This window comes from Sander vitreus, chromosome 2 (assembly GCF_031162955.1).
Source record: "Sander vitreus isolate 19-12246 chromosome 2, sanVit1, whole genome shotgun sequence".
NCBI classification, from domain to species: domain Eukaryota; kingdom Metazoa; phylum Chordata; class Actinopteri; order Perciformes; family Percidae; genus Sander; species Sander vitreus.
This window is the reverse complement of record NC_135856.1, coordinates 25,377,035-25,399,392: the sequence shown is the minus strand read 5'-3', so window position 1 is coordinate 25,399,392 and position 22,358 is coordinate 25,377,035. Positions and strand designations below refer to the sequence as shown.

The 22,358-nt window shown below is 39.4% G+C and overlaps 1 protein-coding gene across 1 annotated transcript in view; it reads left to right on the top strand.

Moving 5' to 3' along the window:
* nr3c2 (nuclear receptor subfamily 3, group C, member 2) overlaps positions 1 to 19,943 on the top strand; it is an 84,024-nt gene extending 64,081 nt beyond the window's left edge. Inside the window, exons 5-9 of the mRNA XM_078262787.1 lie at positions 159 to 503; positions 2,170 to 2,314; positions 6,440 to 6,570; positions 13,746 to 13,903; positions 14,702 to 19,943. Of these exons, the coding sequence (XP_078118913.1) occupies positions 159 to 503; positions 2,170 to 2,314; positions 6,440 to 6,570; positions 13,746 to 13,903; positions 14,702 to 14,857 (935 nt within the window). The 3' untranslated portion in view covers positions 14,858 to 19,943. The remainder of the gene's footprint in view (positions 1 to 158; positions 504 to 2,169; positions 2,315 to 6,439; positions 6,571 to 13,745; positions 13,904 to 14,701) is intronic.
* Positions 19,944 to 22,358: the final 2,415 nt, after the last annotated feature.

Below are 22,358 nucleotides of genomic sequence, written 5' to 3'. Positions count from 1 at the left end.
TATCTGCATTATGCCTTATGATTGTCTTTTAACTTTTGTGAATAAAATTAAACTTAACTGTACAGTATCTGTCACATCATAATTATAACCTCACATTATAGATGTAAGAAATGCCACCACCAACAATGTGTTAATGAGGGCTGTTGTGTTCCCCACAGCACGGAAGTCCAAGAAGTTAGGGAAGCTGAAGGGTGTCAGCGAGGACGTGCAGGGCTCTAAGGATGGCCAAACTGCCACAGGTGGCGTTGGAGGTGGTTACCTGTCCTCAGAGAAGGAGCTCACGGCCAGCGCTGCCAATGCCCTGGTGCCCCATGGGCCTGGGGTGGTCACACCTTTTCTGCCGCCCTCCATCTGCAGTGTGTTGGAGCTGATTGAGCCTGAAGACGTGTACTCTGGTTATGACAACACACATCCTGACACCGCTGACCACATGCTGTCCAGTCTCAACCGCCTGGCCGGAAAGCAGATGGTACGCATGGTGAAGTGGGCCAAAGTACTTCCAGGTTAGTGACCACTAGAGCGGTGGGCCGAGTCCTAAATGCTGTTTAAAACAAGGAGTTGAAGAAGTGCACTCACAAATATGTGTAAAGAAAATGAGGTGTGTAAATCACATTTTTAAAGGTTATTTTTTATGATGATTACATTTTAGGTTGTACTACTAGTCACATTATTTCCCCCCTTGCTTTTAAAAGTCAATGAAAAGATAAGGTAGGCTGCTGTAAATTCATTAGATTAAAATAGCATGTAAATCCAATATATTTTCAGTACAATACAAAGTCTTTGGCCATGGAAATTATTATATTGATAATGACTTTATTGTTAACAAATAATAGGAATTTAGTCAGTTTTATTTTTGGATGAGTCAGATAAAAGGGAAATGGTAAAAACAGTCTAATAAATCAGGGGGTTTATCGTGTAATTATGGACTGCAGGGGTTTAATACACACATGCTTACATCTCTACATTTTGGGAATGCAATACAGCTAGTTTTGTCAGGTCACACAATTTTATTTTAAGTTTTAGGTCATGGAATTATCCCGTAAAGCTTCAACAAGATTAAAAAAGGGAATCCTATTTTACAATTTAAACGAATCAAGATTAAGATTCCCAAACAGAACTCATTTACATCTTCGTTGTCAGATGTTATGTTAAACAGAAGATCTAATGTCTATCTCATTATTTTTTCCCTAATAAACCAGAGCACTGTAAGAAAATATAAAATGTTTCAAAAGGGATAAACAACTTCCCCTAAAATGCCAGTCAGTGGGAGGGATTGAAAGATGCCTCACAGGTAGCTCTTTGAGGCTGTTTAATTTGCTGTATTGCAAATATTTGATACCTCTACGGTGTCTGCTTGCCATATCCGGACGTATAAATAGAAGGGGAGCCAGACGGAAGGGTCAAAATGAGTACCTTCGACTTTCAGATATGCCACTGCCTGCATTCAGCTAACATTTGGATGTACCAGGTCTAACACACAGGGGAACATGGAACAGTATTGTCAATACCAGCAATATATTCTTAGGGACGTCAGTCTTATTTATCAATGGGAGCTACGTTATTAGCACATACTGTTTCTGATGTCTAGGTATCTCTAAAGTTGCATGACAAATTTATATTAAAGACATCAAACTCTACTAAGTACATTTTTTCATTATCAGCCAGCCCTGTACTGAATACACACTGTCAAGCCAGGCATTTGACATACCTTTTCTACAAATATATTTTTACAAATTATTGTATTTTGCAGATTGACATGCATATTGACTAAGATAGTCCCTAAGCTTTGATAAGTTGTTTGCATGTCCTCAGTTGGCCTATGTTTTGAATGAGGAAGAGTTTCTTGCCAGAGTTTGATTGAGAGTTTGGCAAGTTTCCTATTCAACTCTATTTTTGGAATTATATAGACAACATGCCAATAACTGGAGGCCTTGTAGGATTTGCATAAAACAAGAATGGGTGAATACTTCTCAGTGGTTATCATGCCTAAACAAATATTGCCACAGAAAAGCAAACTGTAGCAAAGACACACTTATCCTAACACAGGTACACACACGCAGCTAAATAATTAAGTCCAAATGCTACATTTTGTCAGCTACATTTAAACATAGTGCTTTCTTTTCAACAGCTTCATCTGTTTCTGCTATGTGTCTTGTTTTGGTGTGTTAGGTTTTCGGAGCCTGCCCATTGAGGACCAAATCACCCTGATCCAGTACTCATGGATGTGTCTGTCCTCCTTTTGCCTCAGCTGGCGCTCCTACAAACACACCAATGGACAGATGCTCTACTTTGCCCCTGACCTCATCTTTGACGAGTAGGCCTTCACTTCCAAATCTGCAGTATACCGCACACACCGCGCTGATGTTATTAAAGTGTACCAGTCCTGACATTTAGCAGTGGCCCAGATTTAAGAAATATTTTTTGTCATGCATAATTTATATGCTCTTATTTTCAAAATGTAACAAAGAGACGAGGTCACATCAGTTGCATTTCACCTGTTTTTATAGTACCAAGCACCAAAATAGAATATATATAATATAAAATACATTTGATGTTGTCTGTGGGATCTCCAACACACAAACGTGTCTATTACAGATGTGAGAAAGAATTATTTGTTTTTCAGAGTATATAATTAGTAGATACAGTAATTGGTTGAACAGCCAGGCTTAGTCTATTGGTGTTTTGTAGCTTGTATTTGTATTTTCAGCTGCTCATCCGATGCAAATTTATGCATAAACATCAATTTTGCAAGTAGAATTTGGAAAGTATGGAGAGTATTTTCCTGTTGTACTATTTTGGCGTGCCATTAACATACCTAAAACCTATTCAAAGGCTAAAATGATTTTTTTTTTGCGGTAATGAGGTTTTTAGGAAGTCGTGGTGTACTTAAAACAAGGTTCATAATTTTGCAGTTGATTTCTGGGACTTCGCAAGGAAGTACTTTTGTACTTTTTAATGATTCCTTAATTGCGTCAAGCACAGGGGATCAAAGCCTAGTAAGGGCAGTCAATGGTCCACTTGATCTGTGTTAATAGGGGAGCAATGTGGGCCTTTTCTTGTTGGAGCTGTGGTGCATGACCGCTGATGAATTGAATGTAATAGAATTAATCAAAAATGAGAATAGCAGCTTCTGTAGGCACTCGCTGTAGAGGAGCGGGTTCAGTCAGGGGCAGATTTGAAAGCTCCAACTAATAGCTTGTGTAAGTCAATGTCAGTGGGTCAGTTTGTCCCAAATAAACAAATAAATAAACAGCAGCGCAAATGCCATTGTGCAACACAGCTTCAGGCTCCGCGAGCCTGTGTTGTATCACAGTGAGCTTAGGACAGTTGGTAAAGCATTAGATTGCCACACCATCCCCTTATCCTCTAATCAATTTAGTGCCAAGTGGATCACAGTTTATTAAGAATGATGTGTTTCCTTCTGTGAGATGACAGCCGCTTTTGTAGAAAGAAAAAAATCTTATTTTGTGATAGAGACTTAATGGTTTGTATCATTTCGGGAAGTTTAGTTGGGAATAAGTTCTAACAGAGGACAATATTGTTACACATGCATGTACTGTATATGACAAATTAATATGTATGCTTTGCAGATAAATTAAGATATGTTATTTTGCTGTACAGTATGCTGATGTTGCTGCATGTGAAGCATTTACTAAGGCCTGTCCCATTGACAGATGGGCCTGGTACTCAGCTAACCGGCTGGAGATGGTGGTGGCCTGGATGTTGCTTGCTGCTCTGTCAGGGCAGCCTGGATGTCACTGCCATCTCCACTGTGTCTTTTTGGGCCTGTTATTAGGTTGAGGTGTGTTGCTTGCTTGTTGTTAACGTACAGTATGTTGTTTTGTTCATTGATAATTCTGTCAAAAAATTAGGACATTGGTCCATAACTTTGCTGATTCCACTCAGTATTTAGTGGTTGGGCAGTGTATACTTGTTTCCATAGCTACTTAGTGCTTATTGACCCAGGGCATTAAGGCATTTATTGAATAGACTGTCCACTCACTCAGCTATTAGAATGGAATCTGTCACTGATTGAGCGTAAATACTACAAAGACAGATGTGCATTTTAGACTAAAGACAAAGCAAGCCTGCGTAGTCTGTGTCATTTAGTCTTTGATGTGAAAACAGAAAACAAAGATATTTGCTTAAAGGTTCTGGGCACTCACCCATGATTCGATTAATGTACATGTTGGACAGGAACAATGTATCTACTGTGTGTAAAGGTAGAAATGAAATGCAACATATAGTATAAGTAATGCTCCTAAAGCAATGGCAGTAAGTTCTACTGGCCACAGACACCATACAGAAAAGATAAAATACAACCTTTTATATTTTTTTGTTTAAAGACAGCACCCCCTGTTTGTGCTTTTACCACTGTTGATTTTCCGTATGTAGATATAGCATTTTTCTTTTACAGCCGAACAAATCCTTTCATTTTAATCTATATTTTAAACACTTTCATACAGTCACAGACAGCAGTATGTAGCTGCTCTATTATCGGCTGACAACATAGACAGCAACCAGCGTCCAGCAGTGAAAAGTGCATTTCTAATATCAATTTGCAAGCTAGATAGCTAATTAACTAGTCAGTTGTAGCACAATGAAAAGCTAAACATTTACCTGCAAGTGTAAATGTCAGTCAGTGTCAGTCAGTTTAGATGCTATTCGGTCTGGTCGTTTTGTCAATACCACCGCTAACAAAACACTGTCCTTGGCTTGTGAACTGCAGTTAGCGGTGCTAGATGAATTACATTGTGTCACTGTTCCCCTGCCAGCTCAGCTGTCAATCAAACACACACGTTGGCCCACCCACTCAGAGGCTTGAAGGCTAAAAAGCATTTCTGATGTATCTCTGAAAAACCTTTTCATCTTTCAATATTAAAAAATATTAAAAATAAAATATATATAATATTTATTTTGAGATGATATTTCACTGAAGACAATCAGGTAGACATTTCTGACAACAATATTGAGTTGGCTTCTTCCAGCCAACTTTCCTTTTTTCCTCAGTTCTGCGCTCCTTCCTGAATCTTTTACCATAGAAACAGAGACTCAGTGAGTTTAAGACCGAGAGAGAAACAGAGTGAGAGCAATACAGAGATGGAGAGATATAGACAGACGGGAAAAAGAGAGGGAGAAGGTGGGAAGGAGAGATTTCTGCCAGTTTTTTTTCTTTCTGACCCAAAACCAGTAGCTCATTTTGGGCAGTGATTCAGCAAAATTGATTTCAGGAAGAGAGAGAGAGAGAGAGAGAGAGAGAGAGAGAGAGAGAGAGACAGAGAGAGAGAGAGAGAACGTGTTGAGACTTTAGAAACTCCAGCCCAAAGTTGTATCAAATGATGTTATGCTGCACTTTGCGAAACTGCTCACATACACAGTGCTGCTCAGCAGGGAGACAGGACTGCGTCTCTCCCAGACGTCACAGTTTATCAGTTATTTAGTCAGGCCGACAGACACAGCTGTACTACAGTAAATACTGTAGAATCTGTCTGATTATTCTGCGCTCATTTCCAATCGGCTGCTTTTGGTCTCTTCTACAAAATGTCTAGTTGTTATCAGAGTGAAGTCTCCACCCTCACTGCCTACCTAATGATGTGGTTCCACTGTATTGTGGGTAAAACCCCAAACTCTTTCAAGTCAAGCCACACCACTTGCATTTAATTACTGTGGTCTCAATATGATGGTGACTTCTAGCAAAGAGAAGTGGCATCTAAAGCCAGAGATTCCCCTGAATCTGAGGCATCTGCAGAGCACATTTATGATTGGCTCATGCTTTACCCCTACTAATGTTCCCTTCCTGTTTTTGTGAACTATGTGACGTAACCGAGATTATCTTGCTGATAAAATGTGTGTGTGAGAGAGAAGGGGAGTGAGAAAATGTTATGCGTGTCAAGCATGCGCGATTGCAATGCACACTTAATGATGTATTTTCGACACATCGATGTACATAAATCTGTTTAGTAAACATGTACATCTCTGTGTGCTTAACATATGTCCATGTGTGTGTCATTTCTGTCACCATAAATATGTTGGAAGTTACACATCCTTAAGTGTGTTTATGGGGACTAGGGTTAGATAGGGGGTCTTTTGTAGGCTGCCAAAGCGAGAGAAAAAAGTGGCGCATTTGTGCTGTGATACTGCATTGCAATCTGGGGGGATTTTGTATTCTGCTCTTAGCCCAGACTAGCAGAATCCTCTGCACTGTGTGGAAATATTGTTTCACTGGGCTCCACTAGAAATGGAGTTAGGAAGTGAATGAGTAAGTTACATAAAAAAAATGTGACATAAAATCAGAAGGAGTGGGTAAATAAATGAATAGATGAGTGTGTGGATGAGTGAGTACTGAGGATGGATTGTAACTAATACTAATACAGGAGTTCTGAAAGAAATACTACTTTTTGTGAAGCTTGAAATGTTTCCCCTCCCTCTCTTTCTCCAGGGACCGCATGCGGCAGTCAGCCATGTACGACCTGTGTCTGGGCATGAGGCAGGTGAGCCAGGAGTTTCTACGACTGCAGTTAACCTACGACGAGTTCCTCTCCATGAAGGTCCTTCTGCTTCTCAGCACAGGTAAGCAGTGAGCTACAGGCACTGCAAGAGCACTTATTTATTCATTATATACCCACCTGCTCACACTGCTTTTTTCTCTCCCTGCAAGCACAAATTACTAGTGGTACCATGAACATTTTAAAATAATGTATTTAAAAAAAAAAGCATTATGTAGTCAACATCAATTCCAAGCAAGAATGACTTGAACTTTCAGGGTATCCATAACTCAAACTGACTTAATCACAAACAATAACATTAACGCTGTAAATGTGAAAAACTTGAATGTCCTGGCTATAAAATATACACACTGGACACTACTAATAGAGACCACTGTTCAGTACCACTCTAGACCACAATTGTGCCCGATAACAGCTGCCACATTTCATTGCAATGACTGAACTGTAGTGTCCCAGTTAAAGCTGACCATGCAGACATCATTTTTTAAGCAACTCTTTGAGAGGTGGATGCATCTGATTTCTTCAGATGCTGCATTCAAAGTCATCCCAACAGTGTTCATGTGGGATTATTCAATGTTTTTTGATCAACAGATCCTAACGGCCAGGTCGTCTTAAAATTATTTCTGGATTAATCTTGCTCCATGACAGGGAGTGTTTTCTAGTTGAAAGTACAAACTCCTTGTGAGAACACGTTGCCCATGAATTGATAGTCTGCTGTGATACTCATCATTTTAATGTGGGACTCAAACCTGTGTGCTCTGCAACTTACGCTGCACCCTGATTCAACCTTTATGCTGGTGCAGTTGGAAGCAAGATTCATCAGAATCAACAGTGCTCATGTTTTAAATCCACTGATAATCTGTGGTTTATTGTGAACAGGAGATACATTATGTGTTTGTCTAGGAAATATATTGAAAAGGTGTATTCTGTTCTGTTCTGTTCGGTTCCATCCACCTTTGAGACCGTTTTGGCAGTGATCGACCGTACCCACCCATGATCGTGGCTTTTTAAAAGTCTGTTAGATTATCATTCTTGGTAATCCGTACCATGCATAACAAGTGTGGAAATAGACTTGATGTTGCATGCACCAGTTTGTGTAGCAACATCCATATGCAAACAAAAAAAGGGAGCAGTGATTTCATTTTTCTATTCTCTGAGCGAAGGTTACTCTGTTTTATATTAAAAAAATTTAATTGCCCATGGATAAACAGAATATGTCTATCACTCCCCAAAGAAGGTCCCACCGTGTTGCCACTCTCTGCCAAACTGCGCCCACAGGCACTGCAGCTTCACAGAGAGGACGTGTTGGACCAAGTTGCTCAGTTGGAAACTGAAAGCACTGGTTTTTCCACCACCTCAACACCCTGTGAGCTGCTGCTGTCAGTTCAATAGGAACAGTTAAATATTTTGTGATGGCAGCTGTGTCACAACTTCACCGACCACACCCGCTCACAGCTAATTAAAAGATCACCACAAAGCTTTAAACTGCACTGGGACACACAAGACCTGCTGCATTCTAGCTTTGGGGCTTTTCGAAGAGTCTGCATGCTGGCCAAACTTCAAACCATTTGAACTTCAGCACCAGTGCCAATCAGTGGAAATAGTCATTGGCAGAGTATGTACATATTTTTCAGTTACTGAGGCCTCTAAAAGTGGTGTGTGGATGCTGGACTCAGATTGGCAAAAACACAACTGTGGTGAACTTAACTTCATCTTAGCATCACAACTTCTTCAATTTGACATTTACATTTTGCCCGATTAACTGACACCATTATCCAGAATGAGTAATAATGAGCGCAACCATACAGTAGAAGAAGTTAATAGTTCTGTATCATTACCATTACAAACAATTGATGGTCGAAGCTGCTCAGACAATGTAGCAGGTATGTCAGTGGCTTTGAACTAGTCCTGTAGATCCAATTTTAATCAAATTAAATAAAACATTTTTTAACAGAGCAACTGAAAATGCTATGGTTATCAAATGGCCATTACTATCAAGTTTGAAGCCCTTTAAGTTTTTGTAAAAAAAAAATCCATTTGGTCGGCTTATATATATATATATGGACGGTATAAGGTTGGTTTAGCTTCATAGTACAGAGATATATGGAAGAGGTGGAGATGGAATGCATTTCAGCATTTCATGCAATCAGTGTTGTTGAGTCATCTGGAAGCAGGAAAGCTCCAGCCGGACTTCAGCTATTGGATGTTGGGAGAGAGGAGGAAGAGAAAGACTACAGAGGAGATGAGAAAGCAAGAGCAACAAAGAAGATTTAAAGAGTGAAATCAGACTAATGTTGACAGTAAGAGCATGTGTTGGTGAGAAAGAGACAGGTGCATAGCTATGGGGAGAAAAGAAAGAGAATACAAAGGGGGGTTGGCAGAGCTGGTCCTTCTGTTGCTGCGGCCTCCCTCTCCTCTCCTTGCTGGTCCTCTGGAGGTTTTCCAGAGAGTCCTGCTGTACTTAATAAAGGCCAGTCAAGTGCCAGGCAATGCTCCAAGACCTGCTATTTTTCTTTACTTCCTTCAAACCCAGAGCTGGTATTTTGAAGGAGAGGGTGCGGATAAAAGAAGCTGGGATACAGAACTGAAACAGGGAATTCAAGGTGCTTCAATCTGCTCCGGTTATTACATTTAGTCAAAATATAGCGCTAAAATATAAAGAGAGAAGGGGAAGAAAATATTCATCCAGTGCTTTGTTTTTTTAATGTGCAGCAGAGAAATTCCTGTATCTGTGAGCAACTGTACTGTATAGAGGTTCGATAAACAATCAGCAAAAGCACTTCCTTTTTCAAAAGCAGTCCTTTTTTTTTGAGGTACTGTAGGAAGCTCTCTTCGTTACAGTCATTCAGAGGTAATGCGCGGGCCTTGTGGAAGGAATAGCGGCAGAAATGTTTACAGAGGAGTTGTCAGAACTTGTCAGCTGAGCAAGTACTACGGAGTCACTGAGTGTGTGTGTGCCTTTAGGCTGGTTTGAAAAATGTTGCATTACACAGAGAGAAAGAGAGAGAGAGAGAGAGAGATAAAGAGAAAAGAGCTGTTATTCCTCTCTGACTTTGGCTAAGGTTTCATTGAGCCTGCGGCGTCTCATGACCCTGTTTGGATTTGGTACTGGAGCGTTGTCCTGCACAAGCCAGTTACACTCCTCACCTCTACACACAAGTAGATAATATTGCTAGATTATCTCCATTTTTCGATTGTTCTCCTATAGCCTCATTTCCATTTCAAAAGCCTGATCGTTTTAAATCATGTGATCATTTTTTCATTCTAACCAGTCATTACTCAAATTTCCTGATAGATAATGCTTTCTTTAGTTGTTACAGTAGTCATGCTCAGGACTAGTTGTAGAAATGTCCTAATGAAAGTATCAGGTATTATATATCTAAACCGAGAGCCACTCTGTCAGTCTGGTATGTACCAGCAACCCAGAGCAGGAAGCTGCATGTCCTTCAATGACACACATGCTAAGGGCATCTCCTAGCTGCATGAGTTATGTTTGCCTCTTTATGGTATGTGCATTAGAAAGAGAGCTTTCCTGGGCTTTTTTTGGTACAATAATGCAGTTGCACTAAATATAACCTAGTTGAAAAGGCTCTATACCTGCAGTGAACATCCATTTTAAAGCAATTAAGGTGGTATAAATGTCCTATTTTGGGGCCGTTCATGGTAACACCCCTAAATGCCAGGTCGGTTTCTAATCAGGGCATATGTGGGTCAGTGGGAGGAAAACAAAAGGTCCCTGGGTCTCGGCGGCCCTCGGATTTAGCACATGCTCGACATGTCAGACATGAAATAAAGTGCAGAAATCACAGTCTTTGCACCAGGGTCCAATTTGTTTTCATATTTGCTTTCCTCAGCCTCATATGAGTATGTCAAGCTCGAAGGTGATTGCGCATCAAAGTACGGTGAAGAGAACGACATAGAAAGAGACAGATAGATCAGATGTGATGAAGCCAGACAAACACACACTCTTAGATGTATTGACCTACAATGATCTGTTCTCAAAAAGATTCAATAATAACTGACATGAAGCAGGCTTTTGCTTATGGCTAATCATTCTGCAGGACTCAAAACAGGTCCTGTCAGTTGCTGCTTTTTGCTAGTGGCTACTCAAACGTACTCAAGAAGCACATGATTTAGTTTTTAAAAGGAGGCCATTCAAACCATTATGGGTCAGAATTTCACATTCTGCTGAACAATATATTTTGTAAGTTTTTAAAAACACAAAAAATGTACGAGACATTAAAAGTTCGACCATTAGTTTTCTATACTGTAGCTGTTGACATGGGATCGTGAGCGTCTTTGGGCTTTCTTCACTGATGAAACATGAATGACTCACAGCTATTTGTCAGAGAGGTGAACCGCACTGCAGGATGAGATACCATCTATCAACAGAAAATGAATTGGCAACTATTTTGATAATCAATTAATCCTTGAAGTGATTTTAAGAACATTTCTCGATTCTATTTATATCATGCGATTGTAAACTGAATATGTGGCCGTTGGTCGGACAAAACAACATTTTATAGACTAAACGATTAATGGAGAAAATATTCAACAGATCAATTAATAATGAAAATAATCAGAAGTTGCAGCCCTATTCCACATAAAAATAGTAATAACGTTTTGTAATTACCGAATCCGTATCCATTTTACAAAATGATCTGCCTCGAAGCTTCGTTAAATCAATGTTACCAACGTTGTATTGCTGACGGACGGCATTTCCACACGTATCATTATTATTGTCGCACACCAGACGCTGCTAAGTCTGTGGGCGGCACATGCCAGAGCATAAATAGTGAGGGGCTAAGAGAAGAGACAGGCTGGAGAAAGTTTGGAATCAGTTCAAACGTATTTAAAACGAAAATCCTGTACAGTGTGTCTACTGAAAAACCGAACTAGCTTACCACAATAATAGCACAACGTCAATGCTTCAGCATCTCAACAGAAAACATTTCTCATCCATGACACGAAGCAGACCCGACAAAAGTAAATCACGGAGTTGTATGGACGATGAAACTACACCAAACGCAACAACTAGCAAAAACAAAGACAAGAAAATACGTAGCAGTGACCACAATTTGATCTAAAGAGCCGACTTGTTGACTATCCCTTTGGAGAAACAGCTGACTGTTGCGCACCACTCTCTCTCACTCTCTCTCTTCACGGAGAAACAGCTGATCAACGATCTACTAGCATAAGTGTAACAGAGCTCAATCTATTTTAATTTATATATTATATAACTTAAAATAGATTGAGTATAATTAATATTTACATATACATATAGGTCTATATACAGATCAGTCTCAGGATGAAACTTGTAGTTCTGAAAGTTGCACAACTTAAGGTAATGTTTATGTATGTTTAATGTATGCCTTAGTGTGAGGTTGATGTCATTTCAGAAAATTTTTTCTTTAAAAATTTTACAATGTTATATGGCACTTAAATGCACTTCATATGTTTAGTTTTTTGAGAGATGATATTGTAAGCAATGTAGGCAACACACATGTTGCTTTTTCCGAAAATTTAACCAAACTATTATATATTATTGCTCTTCAATAAAACAAAAGTATTTCTTATCCGATTACTCGATTAATCGATGGAATAATCGGTAGAATACTTGATTACTAAAATAATCGATTCCGAGGCGTTCCCTCAGACTGATTTGAGGTGTGCTCTTTGAGAGGCGAGGTGTTTCTTATTCTGGTAGCCAGCAGCTGAATGTCTTTTAAGAGATTTGGCAGACTTCCATATCTGTGACTTTGTTCTCCTGCACAGCGAGGGAGAACGAGTGAGACAGAAAGACGTAGACATTTCAATACATCCTCATGGTGCAGTGTCTGTATCTCATTCTACACATCCATCTAAATCTCTCCCATTACGTTGCCTTTTTATTTAAAATGTATTGTTGCCACCATCCAAATCATAATGATGTGAATGGAGGTTGCAGTTATGTAACAGCTCTGGTCATCGAACAAACTGCTTGATGCATGAGGTTTGGTTGACAAAATCATTAAGCTCTTTAACTAGGGCTGCTGCCTGAAAGTCGATGAGTCAAATCATCTGTCGGTGACCCCTCAGTGGAGAAGGGTAAAAATATGTTCACCTCATTATGAAACTGTGGCGGGCTGCATTTGACCCCATTTGATTTTTTGAATGTGGTCGAAATCATCACTGAAACACATGCCAATGGATTATCTGACAGCCAGATAGTTTATAAGAAGAAAAAGAAACAAATGTTCAAATCTGTATTGAATAGCCAAATTCGATTTCAATTGGAAAAGATCTGATTCAGGTACAGCCCTTTCTTTAATACACATAAGCAGCGTTGCTGTCACTGTTGCCAAGATAAGTTTTAATCAATACCTTCCAGTAGCTCAGTTGACTGTCATGAATCAGTCGCTACACAGGAAAAATTTCTCGAAATGATGAAAGTGGTTGTAATGACTTGCTAAATAGGCTCAGATTGTCAACACAGGAAAAATGTCCGAAAACAGGCCATGGTGTGGGAGTTGGAGCATAATTCACTGAACACCTCTAATTACCCTTTAAACAGTTACACGTTTCAACATGTAAGGAACACACTGATGGCTGTACATGAACTGCAAATGGTGTTTAATGTGCATTTAATCTTAAACTGTGATATTGATGTATATGGGATGGGAATGTATTTTTCTTTAAATTAAATGAATTACCAAACAAGTACCTCCTCCCATTGACACAAATTAATATAAAATACAATATTGCCAAGAATAGTTTTGCTTGTTTATTTATAACATTGCTCGCAATGGCCTTTTACAACCAGATATATTAAAGTGATAACTACCTCGGTATAAACAGTAAAACTTTTGATGGTTGACATCATCTCACAGTGGTCTTACCGCCCAACTCTACAGCCAACTAAATGTCCATTGTGATAAATTATAGTCTTCCAGATCAATCGGTAAAGGTTTTGGAAAATGTTCAGAAGTAACATGATGTATGCAAAACATGCAAATCTACCGGTATAGTCCTTTATTATAGCACAGAAAGACAAAAAAGCTCTTCTGGTTTTTATGCTTTATGATTATGTAAGACAAATTTACATCAATCATGTCAAATGACCAACAAACTGCCCATTATCCATACAAATCTCATACCAGTTGTTTTTTTGTGTCAATATTGGATCATAACACTTAAACCCAGATTGTTGTCCACTCAATAAATCCAGTTGATGACAGAAGAATTTGTTTTGTTCCCCAGTTCCCAAAGAGGGTCTGAAGAACCAGGCGGCGTTCGAGGAGATGAGGGTTAATTACATTAAGGAGCTCCGGCGTTCAGTGGGAAAAGCAACCAACAACTCTGGCCAAACCTGGCAGCGCTTCTTCCAGCTCACCAAGCTACTGGACGCCATGCATGATGTAAGTACCCTTGCCCTGTCTGCCTCCTATGCCAATGGCCTACAGGACAGCACAGGCTTCCCTTGGCAGCCTCTCGGTAAGCCATGCCTTCACACACGAAGCGTGGGGTCCAGTGGCACTTTGGGGCCTCTAATATTCCCATGACGTGTTTTGAGTAAAATGGCAGCATAGTGGATTAGGATAATGTATTTACTTAGCGGTTCAATGGTGCTGGGACTTGGAATAAGGATTATTGCATCCCAATCTCTCCCTACGGGGGAGGTAATTTTGGCAAAGGCAGTGACCAGCCTGTATTGGTGAATGGAACAGAAGGGGATCAATGCCAACTCACAGTTTATTGGAGCAGAGTACACAGTGGGCACTGTAGCAAATGTGCTTAATCACTTTTTTTTCTTTTTCTTTTGCATGGGTCAACCGGTATGTGGCATAACGACAGTGTAGGCAAAGCCCCATTAATTGAGAGTCAGCAAGCGAGAGGTCACAGAGATTAATGGCCAAAATGCAATGACCCAAATGAGTAAATGGGGCTAGTGCTGAACGGATGACCCTTCTTTAGAGGAGGGCTGTCTAGAAAAAAATCAGTGGTGCCCCCAAGTGGTGAGCTGAAGAGAATTGTAAAGGGGTCAGTGCCAAACCGTAATGTAAACACATATGAATATGAAACTCATACAAACATACAGTAGTGTACTTACATTCTCACATTTATAGAAAAAGTTCACATATGAGTTATAACATCCTATAAAAATTAGGAAAAAAACTACAGTATGTTTCTCATCAAACTGTGTCTGTGTTGTCCAGCTGGTGGGAAACCTGTTGGACTTCTGTTTCTACACCTTTCGTGAGTCCCAGGCCCTGAAGGTGGAGTTCCCTGAAATGTTGGTGGAGATCATCAGTGACCAGATACCAAAGGTGGAGTCAGGCCTCACTCACACAATCTACTTCCACAAGAAGTGACTCACTTAGCAGTTGGGACAGAAGCGGCATAAATAACTGGAAGAGAGGAGGAAGAAGTTCAAGAAGAGAAAATGTGCGAAAAAAGGCCAGACCAGTTGGCTTGCACCCGGTCGCCCAGTATGCCAGCGTCCTCACCTTGGATGGGAAAAGTCAAGTGACATGGTGACAGAAGTAAAAAGGGGAGAACTGATTTGACCCTGCAGTCACCACGAGGGTGGTCAGAGCTGTGAATAGTTTGTGGAGCCGAGCGCAACACGCAGGACTTGAGATAAATGTGACAAAGCATCCTGAAGTACCCCACCCCGTGCCCCCCTTGCCCCAAAGACGATAACAGTATTTTCTATGGAGATAAAGCCATACAGTTCTTAGGATGCGCTAGATACAGTCACTGCGTTCGCTCGCACACACACACACACACACACACGTACGTACACGCACACACAAGTAGAGGGAAATTGATACACATGCTGTCCACATGCCTTCACACAAACGCACAGATGCACTCCACATGCACTAAAATCAGATTCCCTTACAAATCTAGAGAGCAAGTTTTTGCAAATATTTAATGTGGCTTATGCAGTCTTTCACAAATAATAGCACTATGAAATTATAAAAAGATATGCTAATACTTAGATTTTGCTTTGCAGTGTAGCAGCATACTGCAAGACTACAGGGCAAAGGACATTTTGAGGAGGGAGAAATTCTAGACGGTAAGGCGAAGGTCTATTTGAATATAATCCAAGGGCTATACAAGCATCATCATAAGTTGAATAGTTACATTAAATTTAAAAAGTCCAACTTTGAATCTCAATCAGTGTCATAACAGCCATCATTAACATTCACATACTGAGTTTTTTTAATTAAATTATGTAGTAAAACAATCAAAACTAATATGCAAAAGTCCAAAGCTAAAGCTGTTAAATTAAAAAAATGTCTCTCTTGTGTAAAGAAAGCTTGCACATGAAGCTCCCATGTCATAAAGTCATTATTTTAGGCATTGTTATGTAGACAGTATTGATGAGCGATTTTACCTTTGTGCAAAAATGGTCAGGAGTGTCGCAGGATGGAAAACATCATGCATTTACGGAAACGATTTCAGTAGAGTCCGCTGGTAATGGATTTGACTGAGGTGCATCCATAGTAATTGTGTTTTGTGTTATCTCCAGAGCAGCTGTCCAAATGTCTGTTTTTACTCACAATGAAGCAAAACCAGCCCTTTGTGAACCAACACTTATCTACTCTTCCCAGAAATAATAAAAAGCGTTTTATAAAAGTGTGTTGCAAAGGTTTAGTTTTTGACAAGCCAGTCATTTTTCATTAAGGTGCTTCATTTTTACAAAGCCAGGCAAAGCATAACATGTACAGTAACGTGTAGACAGTCCATACTGTACAATACACTTATATGGACATGCAGTTTAAACACACATACTCTGTAAAGTTGATATAATCCAAAATGGAGCATTACTCTGCAGTGCTTACAGCAAACGGCTAATGTATCAAAAACCAGGCAGATGTGTATAGGTATTAACAAATTCTTAAACACATTCTATTCAGCGGTTGTACAGAAGATGTTTTGAGGTACATGTGGATGAATGCTTGATGAAGAACTGTTGGTACTGTATTATCATATTTCCTAATTTAGTGTATTTCCTTACTCTAATCTTTGGGCCAAGTACTACTATTTTAGGTATTGCAGGCCCAGTCGTCTGGACCATTAACTAGTCTCACACCCCACTGGTTTTTGGGTAGTTGTGGAATACTACTATGATGCTACTGAAAAGCGATAGAGCCGCTAGAGGAGAAAAACAGTGGGGGCGTGTGATTATTTGTTTTGTTTTTTGTGCCCTGTGAGTGTGTATTTACATTTGTGTGTGTGTGTGTGTGTGTGTGTGTGTGTGTGTGTGTGTGTGTGTGTGTGTTTTTTTCTGGCAAGCAAGCATGTGCATAGTTGATCTGCTCTTTCAGTGTGGGTATTATGCATTTTATGTTATAGGATTAGCCATATCCTATTTCCACATTTAGATTTGCACAGAGGAGATACAATGTGAAATGAGGCATTAGTGCAGCTAGCAGGAATTGTCTGTTTTGATGTGATGATGCAGGAAAAGACTTTCTGCATGGTCACCCAGCCTAAAGTTAGACAACATGACATCATTAGCCCAGCTGGGTGCTGGTGTAATGTATTTGTGGCCTCGGCTCTCGTAATAATGGCTCTGTGGTACACTACGAGGTCTCTTCTGTGGCGGTAATTGTGTAAAGATTGGCGTACAAAGAGACGGAGGTGGCATGAGCGCAGCTGTCATTAGGGACTCTACGCAAATTATCCTGGGGGTTCAGAAAAGGGGGAGGTTTATGTATTTTTAATTTTGGCTCAAGGGAGGGTAGTCTAAATTTGTTGGGAGAGTAGGGGGAGGGTGTTTCAACATCTTCTCATCCCAGAATGATATGATTTTCATTCATTCTGGGGTGAAAGGATTGTGCTCTATCAGTTCTCATGATGATTTTTCTTATCACTGGTTTTTATTGACCCAGCTGTTTAGCAGCTCTTTTTTCAAAAATAGAGACTGTAGCTGTATTTTCACTATTTTGTTATGCTTGCCATAAACATGATTTTAATTTAATGATGGGGAGGGTCCAAACTAAATATTTATAATGCTGTGTTAAGTCCCCCTGCCTAATAGTTTTCATCAGTCTCTTGTCAGAAAGGCCTCATTTCACAATCTGTCTTTGTTGTGCATTATTGTGTTCAAGTTGTGAAGGACTTAAGCTAATCTCTCTCTGTTTCTTTATTTTTGCCCCCTTTTTTGTCCTTTTTAAAGAATAAAAAACTGTCTAAAGGTTCATAGGATGAATGGGAAAGTATTTTTGAGAGAATTATATTTTGCTGGAAAACAATATTTAAGTACTTTGTCTAAAAATGATATCCTTTTTGTAAAATGAAATGTTAATGCATGCTTTTTGATGAGACGTTTACATTGTATTTAAAAAAGGGAAACTTGTGCCTTTTTATCTCACCTGATTTACAATTTTACAGTATATATTGTAAATAATACAGCAAGTCCTTATGTTGAGTATAGTATAAAAACATTTCTACTTTAACCATCTTGTTGGAATATTGGAAAAATGTGTTTCCCACTCTATGTTCTATGTGTTGGATCACAGAGAAGAATTTACAGTAAGGGTCAGTGCCAGAAAGGGCCAAATAGAGAAATGAATGTATCATACATTGTGAGAGACTTATGGAACTTACTACCTGAATGTTAGAGAGAGTACATTTATTATCTACTTATTAAGTAAAATTATTTGATTTTGCATCTTTTTTTTTTTTTTTTTTTTTTTACTTTTTGCATTGTTCAAGTGGCTCAAACAAAAAAAATAATCAAAAGGTATTTCTTATTTTGTAACAAGATGTATCAAGTGATGGATCCTTGAGTTGTTGATGTTGAAATGATTTCCTAACCCATGGCGGTAATGTTGATGAGCACCACAATAAAATCCAGAAATCACAAACTACTGAAACTGGGATACGTCGAAGAAAGTTCTTGACTTTTCAGTTTTAAAATAAACTTAATGCACACACAAAACAAAAACAAATGATGGATGTAGAGATTAGACCTGAGGTTTAGCCAATTCAAATTTGACTTATTTCAAGTTCCAGTTGTTAACTGGACATATTTCACTTACTGCCAAAATAAGTTTCAATCATAACAGAAACAAATTTGTCCCAAAGAATGGTAATGTAAAAATGTTCACATCTATACACAGATAATTACGACAATGTTATCAGTAATGTTCTCAAGCCCTTGTATGAACCTTCTGCACTCCGGAAATAAAGGCTTTGACTAGTTCAACATTTTGGGGAGTACACTTGTTCGCTTTCTTGCTGAGAGTTAGATGAGAAGATTTATGTCACTCTCAGGTGTGTATGGTAAATATGAAGCTACAGCAAGGAGACTGTTAGCTTTGCTTAGCTTAGCATAAAGACTGGAAGCAGGGGGGAACAGCTAGCCTGGCCCTGTCCAAAGGTATAAAAAAAAGTCCCATGTACGAGCACCTCTTAAACGCAATAATTAAAACACATCTCATTTGTTTCAGTAGAAAAGGTGTAAAAATGTTGTTGTGATGATGTTGTAGTTTTATGGGGGGTTATGTGCCAGACTGTTGGGAAACTCACTGCTCTTGGCCAATAAATAGTCATAGATAGACATAGATAGATTGATTCATTTGACATTCTTAAAATACACATAATACTGCTTCACCTGCAGACAGTTGTCACACACACCTACAAACTGTCGAGGATTAATATACACAATAAATAAGGATACATAAATACACAATAAGAATTAATATACACAATAAAAAGCCCACAGGTTTACTTATAAGCAGATTTTGTAAACTTTGTACAGATCCAGGCTAGCTGTTTCCTCCGGTTTCCAGTCTTTATGCTAAGCTACGCTAACTGGCTCCTGGCTGTAGCTTCATACCATATCATACCAACATGAGTGAAATCAATATTCTAATACAATTCTCTGCAAGAAAGCTAATAAATGTGTTTCCCAAAATGTTGAACTATTCCTTTAAAAAGGAACAAAACGTATTTATTGGTCATTAATCACCACCTTCTGCAAATACAAAAAAACTTTCCCTCGACTCAAGGGAGCAATGTTATCTTCAAAGCTGTCTCCTAAACAAACTCCTTTTAGGCACGAATGACTCAGAATGTGTTCAACTGCTGGTACATAGTACACTTTCTATCTATCGCGTCACTGTGTGTGGAGTCACGTCATTGCCATTTTCTGTTCACGGTGATGAATCGGGTGTAGAGAGACTAAGCCATATCTCCACAGCCATGGCAGTGCATTTCTTATTACTATATAAATATATACAAATGCTTTTTTTTTCCAATTCCAAAAATGACTTTTTACTCAGATGCTTTGTACAATATTTCTCTGCAACTATCCAGCAAACACAGTAGACATCCTTTACCATAAACCAATAAAACCAGTTACTGTATATCTTGATGCAGATATTGCCATACTTGTGTTTGCAAAACTATTGCAAGATTCTAATAAAACTGTTCAATTCATCATTTGATGTGCTGTAATTTGTCCGTGTGTGTGTGTATATATGTATGCATGGTCTGTAGGTGTGATGAAAATTGTACCATGAGACAGAAGCAAGGGAAACGTGCCCTGAAAAATGGGCTGTTTGATGTGGGTAAATTCGAAACAGCTGCATTTGGTGGCTGGGGAGGATAATGAGCCAAAAAAAACAACACAGTTAGCATGGAAAAACAAAAATGATATGGAGCAGCAGAAGGTACATCAGTCACAGGGGAGAGCAGATGAAGAGACCAAAGAGAAACGGAAAGAGAAGAGAGTAAAAATGACGGAGATAAAGCATGCGACAATGAGGGTTTTGCTGTAAAACGGCGCCTGTGGAGAAAAATCACCATTAACCTTGTTAAAGGCTGATCCGAAAACACGCCTGCTTTGCCAGACTGTAGAGCAGACAGTATTACTTTTTTGCTCATTTTTTTCTCTCTCTCTCCGAATCCACAGCCTTCTCCAAATCTCCCCCAGATTTCCAATTGCTTCCACTTGTAGTCGTGCCAGATAAACAGAATCTATTGGATCAGGCTGATTTCACGGCTGCGCCCGCGCACATGGCGGCTTCTGTGGCCCACTCTCTGAGCTGTTTTTTTTTTTTTTTTTCTTCCCTCGCTTCTCGTTTATGTTTTAAATGTACTTTTCTCCAAATTCCCACTCAGTTTTAACTCCCAATAATACATCAAGTCCTATTATGATTATATGTCAGAGGAGTTGCACTCTAAAGGAACCAGATGAGGATAGGAATGTATTAAGTTAGTGTTACTTCCAGCTGTGCACATTTGGGAAATTCAGACACATTTGTGGCACTTAGTTGTGTCATTCGCTCATCATTAGAGGTAAACTGCTGTAGGCTTTGATCTAAGCTGAGTCATGGCGTTGGACTATGTTTTGAGGCTGAAGGACACTGCGTCACAGGAGGCAGAGGACAGCTGGCACACAGCCAGGACTCTGGGAATAGAGAAATGAAAACGTCCATCTGGGTTTTTACTCAAACACACCTATATCTAGTCTAAATCGACACGGTGACACAAATGTATACATCGCATCCCAGACTGATAGACGCTGATGCATAATGCATGAGACACAGAACACCACAGGTAACACAACCTCAAGTCATATTAAGGCAGCTCACAGGTGGACCCACCCAAATGACCATTGTTGTTCATTGGGCCATATTCCCAAATTTAGAAGGAAAGAGAAAAACTGAGTTCATGAACAGATTATTATTACACTGTCAGAAAAGACCAACTGAGGAATAGAAAAGGTAAAAGGAAAAAGAAGGAAGGCAAGTTGGAGAGGGGCAGAGTTTAATTCCTGAGACACAGACAGGTAGAAGAAAAAGGGAAAGGGAGGGCAGATAGAGCAACATGGCACGCTCTCGGACTGTCCAAAGCATAGTGAGAGGCAGACAAGGTGGATGTCTCTATGATTCAGCAGTATTCTGGCAGAGGGAAGATGATGATGTAGGGCCCCCGGGGTAGATGATGGCGGTGGGGCTGATAGCGGGGGAATATTTTTGCCCATCTCATTAGCTCTGCCTTATTTCATTATGTAATCATCGCTTCTGGGGTTGCTTTAGGGAACTGGTGGACATATGTGTCTCACTGAATGAAACCACAGCTACAACCTTTGGTATTTTCAAAGGGGACAGTGTGTGTGTGTGTGTTTATACTTCTAAATAGCATAGGAGCAGCACACTCACTAAGTGTGGTGGTGGACTGATGGTAATTACATAACTGAGGCCAAAGCACCGAGTCTTGAGGCCATTCGGTGTGTTAATTAATTACAGAGATGTAGTGTAAGAAATAACATGTGTGAAGCTGAGCTGATAATGGATCAGGGAGGTGGATTACTGTGTGTTTCCCTCTATTAAAGATCTATTTTTAAACCCCGTTTTGGAAAGTTATTTTGGAAGTAGCTTTAAGTCAGATGGACCAGTGCAGGTCGATATAAAGAGGAAGGCTAACATTACACTACATGGCTCACTGTAACAGTACTGGCTTCAGAATGGATCCTCATTCCACCAGTCACTTTATTCCTAGACTCTGTGGGAAACTGGGCCCTCTCGGTGACACAACAGATGAGTCATCACAAAATTAGACAGTGCTAGATTTCACATTTCAAATGGTAAATTTCTCCAAATATAAACTTGACACTTATTATAATTCTCATTCAGCAAACTGTGGTCATAACAATGGCTGCAGTGCTTTCCACAGAGTTAATATGTTTTATTTTGGTGAACAAATGTCTTACTGTTGAATGTTTGCTTAAAGTACTGTACATGAAATCCGTGCCTAAGATAATATTGTTTTGATTGCTAAATAAAATCTTTGATAAGACTTTATTCTGTTAAATTATCTATTCAACACATTTATGTTATGAGAAAAAAA